This window comes from Eretmochelys imbricata, chromosome 4, assembly GCF_965152235.1.
Source record: "Eretmochelys imbricata isolate rEreImb1 chromosome 4, rEreImb1.hap1, whole genome shotgun sequence".
Taxonomy (NCBI): domain Eukaryota; kingdom Metazoa; phylum Chordata; order Testudines; family Cheloniidae; genus Eretmochelys; species Eretmochelys imbricata.
This window is the reverse complement of record NC_135575.1, coordinates 21,448,549-21,461,540: the sequence shown is the minus strand read 5'-3', so window position 1 is coordinate 21,461,540 and position 12,992 is coordinate 21,448,549. Positions and strand designations below refer to the sequence as shown.

The 12,992-nt window shown below is 37.4% G+C and overlaps 1 protein-coding gene across 3 annotated transcripts in view; it reads left to right on the top strand.

Annotated features, from left to right (window-relative positions):
* Positions 1-12,992, top strand: part of WDFY3 (WD repeat and FYVE domain containing 3) — a 229,319-nt gene that overhangs the window by 182,980 nt on the left and 33,347 nt on the right. For 2 of the 3 annotated variants that reach the window (XM_077814992.1, XM_077814991.1), the window contains exons 41-45: positions 1,425-1,652; positions 3,938-3,991; positions 6,379-6,547; positions 7,548-7,711; positions 12,494-12,642. In XM_077814992.1, the coding sequence (XP_077671118.1) occupies positions 1,425-1,652; positions 3,938-3,991; positions 6,379-6,547; positions 7,548-7,711; positions 12,494-12,642 (764 nt within the window). The remainder of the gene's footprint in view (positions 1-1,424; positions 1,653-3,937; positions 3,992-6,378; positions 6,548-7,547; positions 7,712-12,493; positions 12,643-12,992) is intronic. The other variant, XM_077814993.1, reaches the window with a different exon arrangement.

Genomic DNA, 12,992 nt, shown 5'->3' with positions numbered 1-12,992 from the left:
CTGATTCCCAATCTGGCATCCTATCCTCTGAACCACTGCCCATTATTAGCATGGGTTTGTGCATCAAATTAAAAAGAGATGCATGAGTCTTTCAGTACATTAATGAGGAAAACCTTTTTGTTGTAGCAGTCATTGCCTTTTTCATGTAATTTAATAAAGAAAAGGTATACTCTGAAAATAGTTTTCTAGACATTGACTTATTTATATAAACCATGCATGGCAATGGTGGTACTTGTGGATACATGTAAAGCATAGTCCATTGGACATGGGACCACTTTAGAGATTGTATTGGTGGGTAAATATTTCTCTGTAATGGACAATGAGTTTATTACATATTGGTTATTTTAATGTTTACAGTTTTTGCTTTAATATTTATAATAATACTCAAAGCATCAGATGGGAAGTTAAAATTATAAATTACATGTAGATGCTTTAAAAAATGAAATAATCTGCAGTAAGGATGTCTGCAGTACTTAAACATCTATGAACCAGCGAAGCAATTCCTTCATGGGTAAAAGCAACATCCCATCATACTCCAGCTGAAAGGTTGTTTTTAATTATCTTTGAAGTAAGCTTTGGGGTTTGCAGTGTGGCCGTCCCACAAGAAAAGTAATGTGATCCACAGGAAATGATACATGATTTAGAGCAGATTTCAAAATATTTTTTCTCCAATATTTAGAAATATTCTTATGACATTTGGGACAGAGTATCCTGTCCTAATATTTCTGCAGTCTTGTAGCACTAGTAGTACATACATACATTCCATACATATAGTATTCCATTTTATAACAGAAACAAGATTTTAGAGCAGTTGTTTCTAATCATGGTATTTATAGACAGTAGCAGCTATTTACCAGATCTGTTCCTCCTGAAATGAAATCACAGAACCTAGCATTTTCTGCCAAACATCCAGCAAATCACATTTTTGGTTAGGATCGCTTGCTGAGCAGCATGCTCTAAATTTGAGAAAACAGCTTCCTAGAGGAACAACCACTTGGAACCAACTATTAATATAGAGCTAATAGTTAATGTAATATCTTTAATATGTTTATGTATGAACAGTCAGAGAAGGGATTCAAAATAGAATTTATTTCTTCATTCAACAAAGCCCTTTCCAGAATACTTGCATTAATGTTATGCATCTTGTATGTTTATCATTTACAAGTAGCCTTAATTTAAAAAAAGAAAAAAGAAGCAGGCCCATTTGTCACTGACAAAAAATGCACTATAAACCTTGGCCATAATAAATTGTTGCTGGAAATGTAATTAAAATAGCATTGAGCTGCTACTATAACTTCAAATCAAACTCTCTATTAACTATATAGTATTGTGTAGGTTAACCACAGTCATTTCTTTGAAACCAGAAGGTCTTTTGAAATGTTGTTTTGCCTTGGTTGTTAACCTGTAAACCTTTGTATTTACAGCGTCAGCAGAATGCATTAAAATATGTGACAGAAGAGTGGTCTCAAATTGAGTATGAACTATTAAGGGAGCGAGGTTTGTGGGGTCCTCCCATTGGCTCCCATCTGGATAAATGTATGTTGGAGATGACAGAGGGACCCTGCAGAATGAGGAAGAAGATGGTACGAAATGACATGTTTTATATTCAGTATCCTTACATGCCAGAAACTGAACAAGAGACAAATCTGCTGGTAAGTGTACAGTATTTGAGTGTTTGTAATAGTTTTTAAGCCTTATTATTCTGAAGTGCAGTGTTTGTGTAAAAAAAAATGCTCATCACAATTCATGAATTCAGTCTAGTTGGTATTACTGAAACTGGTGGGAAGATTAGCATGATTGGAATGTTAAAAATCCTGCCCATAACCTATGTGGGAGGGATCAAGTGGGCAGAAAGAGAGTGAAACGGCTCTGTGTCAAAAATACTACTACATTTTTCCTAGTCATTAACAGCTCAGAAGCAAATTATCTTGAGTGCTTATGGATTGATGTTTGAACAGATAAAGTGCAAGCGGGGGTACTATTAGGTGTCTGCTACAGACCACCAGTGACGCTAGAGAACAGGATGACCCACTCCTTAAGCATCTGTCTATATTGTGTAGCAGAAAAAAACTGTTGTCACAGGAACTTCAATATAAATGATGTATGCTGGAGATCTCATGCTACCAATACTAAGACACTCTTTGAATTTCTAAAAATTGTAGATGACAAATTCCTAACGCAAAAAATGTTGCACCCACCTTGGGCAAATTCTATATTAGAGCTCTGGACAGGTAAAGAGGAATTGGTAACAGAAATAAAAATTAGTGGTTACTTAGGTACAAGTGATCATAATTTGATCATGCTGTTTACACATCATAAATGTGAAGTCCAAATCAGCAATATATATACACATTTGGTGCTTTAAAAGGCCAGTTTCACAAAGCTGAACACAATTTAACCAAATTGGTTGAGACTGTAAACAAAAAGTGTCTATTATAATTGGAAAATGTTTAGGACCATTTTACTAGATGCTTAAAAAGCAACAATTTCACAATTGAAAAGAAGACTATGCTAGTTAAAAATCCAGTAAGTCTTAGAGGGCAAGTGAAAGAACCAATTTAAAATAATAATAATAATTAATAATATTAAATAAATGGGAAAAGGGAGAAGTCGATAGCAATGAAGACGAATTAGAAGCTATGAATTGTGGAAAATTCATAATGGAAGGAAAGGGACACAAGGAGAAATCTGTGGCTTGCAGAATTAAGGACAATAAAAATTGTTTTAGTATATTAGGAATAAAAGGTATAGGTCTGTTAGTAGTATTAATTTCATAGAGTGGTACATTTTCAAAACATTGCATGAGGAATTCGTTCTTAAAGTTTTCATGCATATTAAATTACCAGTGGCATAACTAAAACAGTGCAAGTGTTGCAGTCATGCTGGGGTCCAATAAGATGGAGCAGCGCTCCGGCACTTCACCTGATGCGTGGGGTCACTGTGCCACTCACTCAAATTTGACCTTGCCATCACTCCTTACAACAGAGGGGCAGCCAGACCAAATTTGAGTGGTATTGAGATAGGGTCTGCAGGGGTTGCAGCGCCATTCAGGTTTGGCCCAGCCACCCCTCCATCATCACAGGGACAGCTGAGCCAAATTTTGAGTGGTGTTGGAACCTGGGCAGGCCAAACTTGAATGGCACTGCAACCACATGCGCCAGTTTGCAATGCCACTCATCACTCAAATTTGGCTCTCACTGAAGTTTCCAGGATGGTGGGCGAGGGTCTGGGAGCTGAGTTGTTGGTGGGCTGTGGGGAGTGCTGGAGGGGGGTGGAGGGGAGTTGTGGGGCAAGTGGGGGATGCTAGGAACCATGATGTTGGATGTAATCAAAATTTTAGATTCTGGAGTTGGGAAGGAGTTCCCTAATCTGTTATTGCACCGTGGCCCTCTAGAGGCTTGTTACACCACTGTAAATTACTGAGAGATTTTGGTGAGAAGTGTAATTTATCTCATCCACTTCAGTAATTCTGAGCAAAATGGATATTGTATTCCATTAATATAGATCAAACTCTAGGCCTACTGACCTAGATTAGTGTGCACACCTGAATTGCACTCATGAAAATACTAATACATATGCATCAGTGTGTTTTTATGCACATGTGGGCCATGTGCAGAAGTACATGTGCCCTTTTGTAACACGGACAATTATTGGTTCTCAAAGAAGGTATGTGTTCCCCATATTCATTTTGGAAGTCGCTCTTTTCTTGAGAGAATCCTAATCATATAGAAATGAGTATTCAAGGTTTTATTTAAGAATTATGAATGAAACCAATTAATAATGCAATGTCCTGACCACGCTAGGCTAGTTTAGATAGTGAATATATTTCACTCTTAGTTGGAGTTATACGTACACGCAAAGAGGAGAACATACCATCAGGCATTCTTCCCAAAAGTGATTTTTTCTGATATGTTTATACTTAATGCCCTGTTTTCAGTCTGACTTCTCAAGTAAACCTCCTGAGACACCTGATGATACCATTCCTCAAAAGGTAAAGAAACAAAATTACCCACTGAAAGAATGTCAAACAAATACAAATGTTTTCCTGCATGCTAGGCAAACTTAACAAGGCTTTTACGATTGGCTTTCAACGTTGTTCTTTCAGTAAATATTTTCAGGATTAAAGGTTTCCAATATTCACACCTAGAAGATGTTGCTGTGTTTTCTTCAGTCTTCACTTCGTATAATGTTCTGTAGCTCTTGCCTTCTTTGCTGCACACTAACAGGCTGTGTTGGGCTTACTCTCACTGTTTTCACTGTACATGTGTATTGGCTTGGGATCTGAATTAATGGATTATGGAACATGTTTAGTAATGGGCAATGTGGTAATTTTGTGTCACTTAGAAAAACTAACACCACTATTAAAATATTTTTTTTATTTGGTCGTTGATTATTTGGAGCATGCCTATCCCAACTGTATTTCAATAGTGTCTTATGCTAGTAGAGGGTTTAGAAAGTGTTCCCCATAAAAAAGAAATAATATTTTTTGGAATAGTGGGGCTGTAACCATTTTGTTGTTGGAACTAAAATCAAAATTTTGATTTCCCCTTTTCCCCCAAATCCTTTCCTCCTTCTATAGCTTTGTCATTAGAAAATAAGGTGTATAATGTAATGAACTGGTATTATGTTTCAAAATATCAAACATACCTCAAAAGAAATTGGAACGTACACATTACTGGCCATTCTATATACAAGTATAAATGTAATTTTGCTTTCATATGCAACTGTGTTCAGTCGTGCCCATCACTAAGTATGGTATGTGGGATTCATTCACTTCTTTTGAATTAGACATGTTGTTAAGCTCAAATGTGTGAAATAAAAGTGGTTATTATTTAAGATGTTAAATGTAATGGTTTATATAGTTACAATGATCCTTTCTGTCATTTTAATTGTTTGGTGGTTTTTTTGGGGGTGGAGGTATTGTTTGGGTTTTCCCCCCATAGGTTGTTCAATGATTATTTCCAGAAAAACACTATGGCAATAAATATTGTCATTGTAACAGCCATAATCCAGTTATCTGTTGCTAACGCACCATGACGCGTGGTTTGTCACTCTTCTCCTACATGAGTCAGCTACTCTAAACAGATCCCTAACAGCTTTACGTTTTGGAGTAGATAGTATTAACTGGAAAATCTCCATATCAGTACCCTGCATCTTTTAATATTTTAGCACATCTGTTCATAGCTGTGCTATTTTTGTCTACATGAGTTTTTGTATTGCCCAATATCAATAGGTAAATTACATGAAGAGTAATTGAAAACCACATTTTTTTCCCAATAATTATTACAGGAGCATATGAAGGAATACCTACACTCATTAGATTGGCAGATGGTAGTGTATGACACCACACTGGGTTTATGCTAATAGTTCTAGAATGGACAGGAACAATTATTTGTTTTCATGGAAAAAGTGTGATCAAATAAAGATTTTTTTAAAGTTCCAGAGCTTAACTCATATAAAAGCTGGGTTTTTTAGCAATTTTTTTTTCTGGCAATAGCCACAGAAGAAAACCTTCACTACAGGTTCCAAATCTAACTTTTCCACATCCACATAAATTAGTTCATTTTTTCACTTCGGAAAGAGGCACATTGCTCATTTCATCCTTACCTCTTTTTATCCCCAACTTTACTTCTGTGACCACCCTATTGTGTTTACTGTCCTGATTTTATTATCTGTCCTTTTAATTATAGTAAAGTCATTGTAATCAGATGTTTAACACAAGAATTAACCTTCAGAAGAAACCTGTGTAACATACATTTGTAGCCAGAATTTCCGTTTAGGAGCTGGAGTTACTGAGATAATTTGCAATAGTTCTCCCAAGGGGACAGTCTGCAAATTAGTTACATTAGTTAAAGATTAACATCTTAAGCTTTCTCCTGCCACCACCACAAGTTTGCAGAATATTAGTTAAACTTTAGTTTCCTTAATTAAATGTTTCTGAGTCTTAAATCCAACTCCCTGGCTATTGTGTGATTTAATGCACATCAGTATGTACACATTTTTACCATTCTTTGCTGTATGCATTTAAACTAATGCATATATTGTAGGGAATGACAAAATAGACAGATAAATCTTAAATGCAAGTTTGTCTTTTTGTGGCAATTCATAACACACAGGCCACATTGAAAAGCTCTGTATTTCAAGTTTGGTCATCATTTCCCAGTCTGATCATCATTTCTGAGACTGAATAGCTTCCTTGCAAATCCACTTAGGAATTAAATCTTATATTTTATACATAGGTTTTAACTGGCTTATGATTGACCACAGATAAATACATGATATTGTTGAGCATGTAATGTGCACACAGTAGTCTTGGAAAAATTTCATTTCAGTTATTAGAGAGTTGACTTACTAATATTTCATTCATTTACTTCTAAGAAACCTACTCGTTACCGAAGAGCTATAAGCTATGACAGCAAGGAATACTACATGCGCCTGGCTTCTGGAAATCCTGCTGTTTTCCAAGATACTATAGAAGAGAGTTCAGAAGGTGAAGCCACTCAGCAGGAGCCAGAACATGGTGAAGACACTATTGCAAGAGTTAAAGGTAAATTCATCGTTCTCTCTGTGTTTTGAAATAACCTATTTGATGTTAAACTTTTAACTTTTTTAAACTTGCTTCTCCCTGAATAAGTCTGGATTTCTTCAAATTACCAGAGCTGTATAAATGAAACATAAAGGGTCCTGTAGGTCCCCATTTTACTGCCACAACTTTAGGCAGTTAATTTTGAGATTCATGTGTTTTTGAAAGGTGACTTCAGCTACTACTATCATCAACCAGACAACAAGAACCTTTTAAAAATGTATGTATGCACACATGCACAAGGGAGTTGAGTTTAAAATAACTGTGAAAGAATTAGATAAACAGTTGTTCTTGGGGAAAAAAATCCTTTCCTTTACATTCATAGCATTTGTTAGAGTTGGGGGAGACCTTAGTTTTAAGTCACTGTCATGTCCCTTCTTGATCTAAAAGTCCTGACTAATCTGCTTGAAATCACAGAAAATTACAGAAATGTTAAGAGAACACACAACTACAACACACTTCACGGAACAGAAAAAAGCAAAAAATAGTGTGTCCAGTGTGTCAGCTCAACAGTGTGTCCAGTGTGTCAGCTGGATTTTAAGGTTTAACAGCTCTTCTCCCATCTGGCATGTCTTATCTGGTGATAGGCTTTCAAGTTCTCTGTTTCTGCTGCCAGAACCTCACCCCATCCACTCACCATGCGTGCACACAGCTCTATGGTCATTTGGGACAGCAGAGATGCCAAGATGTTCAGGCTCAAATATGTAAAATTAAAAGTAAGAGCTAGAACAGGGTGGGTAAAAAGGGGAGAAGTGTCAGTTCAGGACCTGCTCCCGCAGTGGAAAGGCAGTAGTATTGGTGATAAAGATTGAGGTATAGTGGGAAACTTGCACTGTATTGACTAGCACTGCTATTGGCTTATGCCAGTTTGATTACAATCCCACTTATTGGACACCCCATATATATCCCCCAAAACCTTGCAGTGTTTGTCAATACATTGATTGCCTCTCTGATTACTATGCAGGTCTGGTAAAGCCTCCTCTGAAGAGATCTCGCTCTGCACCTGATGGAGGGGATGAGGAAAACCAGGAGCAACTGCAGGATCAAATAGCTGAGGGTAGTTCTATAGATGAAGAAGAAAAGACTGATAATACAACTTTGCTTCGACTGCTCGAGGAAGGAGAGAAGGTACAGTACTTCAGAAATACTGATCAGTTACTTTATCTGGATTTCTACTTTGTGCCTTTCTCTGATTTCTCCAGGTGTGAATATTTAAAACACGAACACTGATCATACATGTCGAAAGGAAAATTTAAAAAAAAGTCCTAAAATGACCTCCCTAACTCTACCCTTTCATCCACTACATATCTCCAGTAAACCTCTCCTCCCAGTGTCAGTCCTGGAGAACAAGCAGATCTTGCACTAGGCCTGATGGTCACCAAATATAAGATCTGGTGGGCAGTGGGCAAGTGCATTCTTAGTCAAGGATGGGTCATTCTGCCTCCAGACTCTTTTCTGTTAAACCAGGAGTTGTTAGCTTAAGCATCCCAGGTGTCTGTACCTACCATGATATCACACAAGGAGAAAGGAATCTGTCACGGAACCAAAAATGAAAACCATCTCATGTCTAGGACATTTAAATAACAATTAATGTGCCAAATAAGCATTACTTACAGAAAACTACATACAATAGATATGAAAATATTAATATAACAATCTTGATTTACTCAAATTCATCTCCCTTCATCTTATGCCAGCCTCAAATGTTAAAACATTACAAACATGTATTTTATTCTTGAGAACATTAAAAGGCTGCTCTGTGATTGCGTTGGGTTCCAAGTTTTGTTGGTCTGATGAGAACCTCTGAACAAGCATGTAATCAAGGATGGGTAACACATTGATGGACTAAAGTTTGAAAATGAAGCCCAGGAAACATGAGCAATGATTAAACTCATTGTTGTACGTGTGTAATACCCCCAATATTTTAAAAACAAAAATATTTTTAGCTTGTATTTTGTGATCACAGCATAGCTAGTTATTTTGTTTAAATCTGTTTTATTGCAGTAATTCAGTTATGGTACACAACTTCATGAGTGTATTTTTTTTCACAGTGACTGATTTGTTTTAATACTGAAAAAAATATATTCAAGCCCTGACATTTCACTTTGATTGTATTCTGTTGTATTTTTCTTGTCTGTTACTGAATGTTGCTTAAAACATGAGATGCTTTTATGCTGTCCAGTTGCAGACCTTTGCAAGAAAATAGCACTAGTACAATATGTATGGTTCGGACCTGTGTACCAGCAGGGCAACAAAACGTAAGCCACATTATGCCTCTTCACCAGTGTGCATTGGGGATTATATGAGGTGGTGTCTCAAGAAAAGGGTAAAAAGGGCCATCGGTGACCTTCCTCCCATACTCTTGCTGAGCTGCGGGGAGATGAGTTGAATCTTTGCAGTGGCCCCCAGCATATGTGAGAGTACACATGAATACATACACTGTCTCTGCTGCTCCTACCTTCAAAATGTGAAAAACTGACCACTAATGAATTCTCCTCGAATCTGTCTGCTACAGCAGTCTGGTAGCATATATCACCTTATAAATCTTGTTTAGTTTTTTTGACATATCCAAGTGATTGTTTATAAATATGAATGAACATACTGTGACAAGTGCCATAAAATAGGGACAATTTGTTCTTATTCCCTATGGAAGGAGTATATGTATTGCGCTAATTTTCCTGAAAGATTTCAGCACCCTCACTAGCAAGCATCTCTCTCCTAATTTCATACACCACTTTGAATTTTTTCCCTTTAAGTCTACAGTTGATTGTTGACTCCTGCATGATTCTTGTGTTGAATGCTGTATGATTTTGCTTTGCTGAACAGGGTGATGGTGCTGAATGTTGATTCTTCTTCGCGTAGTGTCCATATGGGTGTTCCATTTCAGGTGCGCACCCGCCTCTCAAGCCCTCGATCAGAGATTTTCAGTTTCCAGTGTTCGTTCAGCGCACACGTGTGCCCTACGCCTCCTCATGCTGGGTACCGAGGCTATATAGGGGTGCACGGGCAAACCGCCCTCAGTTCCTTCTGAACTGCCTGGGCCTGAGATGGAGCCCTAGCATGTCTGCTTTGAGTGTGCCTTGACTTTCCTAATATTTCTATAGTGGTTGAGGTAATTTTTATAGTTAGTTGTTAGTATATTTATAGTTAATTTGTTAGTTAAGTAGTGGGAGGGTTGTTTTACCCCTCCTTTTCCTCTTGGGAAGACTTTTTTTTTTTCCCTAGCAGGGCGTGCCTGGCTCACTAGGTTTTAAATGATGCCTCTCCTGCTGAGAGGCTATTCCTGTGAGTGCTGGCCACTCTACGTGTGTCCGTTGCTTGGGGGAGTCCCACGTCTCCCAGGAGCACAACTTCTGCCTGGCCCTCAAGTCCAAGACAAGGAAAAACAGGGAGATTAAACTCAGACACCACCTGAGTCTGGTCAGGAGACTCCTCTTCCCTCCAGTACATCTGTCTCCGACTACATCCAGTGCCGCTTCTACCTTTGTGCAGGCTGCCCTTGAGAAAAGGAAAACTTAGGAAGCTTCAGGGAAGGCTTCCAGAAAAAGGAGGATGGACTCTCACCTTAAGAAGCCAGCTCTGTCTCCGAAGCCTCAACCTCTCGGGTCAATACCGTTGAGTCAAAAGACAACTCCTCCAATACCGCAGGGCTATAAAGTCCTGGAACACAAAGGAGAGAGATGGCACCAGTAGGGCATCGGTACCTTCTACTAGCAAGCAGGGTAAACATAGATGCTTGGGACTGGCCCCATCGAATTCCGCCCATCCATCTTTACCTATGAATTCGCCCAACTCTCAGTACCTGTGCATGCCGTGTCCTCGTCACTGAGCAAGCAATGACGTCAGATGCCACTGCTGTCCACATCGGTACTCTCACCATTGGCAGTACTATCGGCTTCATCTACCGTGTCAGTACTGATCCTCTACTGGGTACCACAGAAGTTCAGATATACTAAGGACCTCTCGATAACCAATGAACCAGAGTCCCCACTCTTCATGGGTACTGAGCACCTCTTGGTATGGATACTCCGAACTCCAGACCACTATTACCTTTATCATCCAAACTTGTAATCTCATCAAAAAAATATCAAGTTAGTTGGACAGGATCTGTTTTCTTTAAACCCATCTTGAATGGCATTAATTACGTTACCCTCCCTTCATTCTGAATTAATCAAGTCCCATATCAGCCACTCCATTATCTTGCCTGGGATTGATGTAAGGCTTACAGGCCTATACTTACCTAGGTCGTCCCATTTACCCTTTTTTTAAAATTAGCACATTAGCTATCTTTCATTCGGTCTTCTGGAACTTGTTCCATGCTTCAAGGGCTTAATGAAAATGGACGTTAACAGTCCAGCGAGCTCCTCAGCCAGCTCTTTTAAAAATCTTGGATGCAAGTTATCTGGACCTTCTGATTTTAAAATGTCTAATTTTAGTAGCTTCTGTTTAACATCCCCCAGAGATACTAATGGAATGGAAAGAGGGTTATCATCACCATATGATGAGACTACTCCATGTTTTTTTGCCAAATATAGAACAGAAATATTTACTGAACACTTCCACTTTTTCTGCATTATTATTGATAATTCTCCATTGCCATCTAGGACCAATACCATTCTCAGGATTCTTTTTGTTCCAAATATATTTTAAAAACTCCTCCTCCTTTGTCAAACGTTCCTTTGTAAAGAAAATTAAAGCAAAATCTGTTTATCCAATTCTAAATTAGATTAGATTAAATTACAAAAACAAAAACAAAAAACCTTTCTGCTTGGTAAAGACAGTTGCATATACACATAATTTAGTGCAAAAATGGCTGAACTGTACAAGCTGGAACTTTCCAGGTTGCTTATTTTTCACTGTAATGGTGGTTCAACATAGTTAAGTTTAAAAAAATTGTAAATAATTGGAGCAGGAGGTTCCATTAACACATGAGCATTGTGTCCAGTCCTCATTGTATAGTTATGGGAATGCTTCGCTCACTGTTGAAGTGGACTGGCTCACTATGTGACTGAACAACTTTCTTAAAAGAGAGAGAAAAAAAACTTCAAGATAATTAGCCTGAAGTATTGCAAAAAAACAATCTACAGTATTTCAGTACACCTGTTATCCAGTCTACGTTGTTCATCTTAAGGTATATGGGAAACAGAAAATAATTGAAGTTCTTTAACAATTGTATGTAACCTATTATTGCTGTTGTTGTAGTTAGAATACCTCTTAACTGAAGATCATAGTCCAGTACTACTTGGCTTGTAGACAAGGTAGAATTAAAATTAATTTGCATATCAAACTAAGCTTGGAAAAGTCTTCAGTTTTCGTATACACTGCCCAAATCTCTGATTAAAACATCTTTTAAGAACATCAGTTGTTGTGCCTTGCTGTGGTTCCATTAATCCTTTGTCAGTGTCTGTGTTGTTTCATTCCTGGTTCTTCTGATAGATTACCATAATTTAGTTTGGTGTTTATTCTGTGGGCTAATGGAGAAAAATAGTCTCCCATTTTAATCTACATTTTGTTGGTTATCGTTTAAACAAATGGAACACAACTGTTTTAGGTAATATTAGTAACAGACTCTTATATCCTAGTAAATTTTCCTTTTATTGAATCCCTGCTTTTATTCTTTTATGGATACAGAATACAGTAGAAAGAAGGGAGTATATGATTTCATGTATATTGATGTATATATATCATTTGTTCTGAATTGTAAACAGTTTTATTATAGCCCATTTGTAGTTCATTTGTCTGATGTGTCTTTATCATATTTTTAATTAATAAAACAAGTAGCACAGAATTGCTGTATTTACAAATAAGAAAATATTGTCTGGGAGAACAAGCCATAAGTTCCAACAAGGCAACAGACTGAACTTGAGCTAAATTAAACTGCTTTTGCTAATCCTATGGGTTTCATTACAGATTCAGCACATGTACCGCTGTGCTCGAGTTCAAGGTCTAGACACCAGTGAGGGACTCCTTCTCTTTGGTAAAGAACACTTCTATGTGATCGATGGGTTTACGATGACAGCTACCAGGGAAATACGGGATATTGAGACACTGCCTCCAAAGTGAGTGGATTAATAGAGTCAGTTTAGCTTGTTTAGTAAATAGACAAGAAATAATTTTGTGAAAGATTGAAGAACAAAACTCTATAGTATCAAACTTAGAAAAGTCATGTGAACTGCACCTGATTCCACAATTGTAGACTGATATGCACAGAATTATGTATAAATAATGTGTTATTTAGCCATGAACTCTACTTTCTTTTTCAGAGCACTGATGTCATGATTTTTGCTCTATTATTGTTGGTTTTATTACTTATACTAAATCATAGAAAATTGTAGTTCAGAATAAATATAATTAAGTTAACCTTTGGAGAATCGTTTAAAACTTTTGTTCACTGAGTTACAATAGTAGT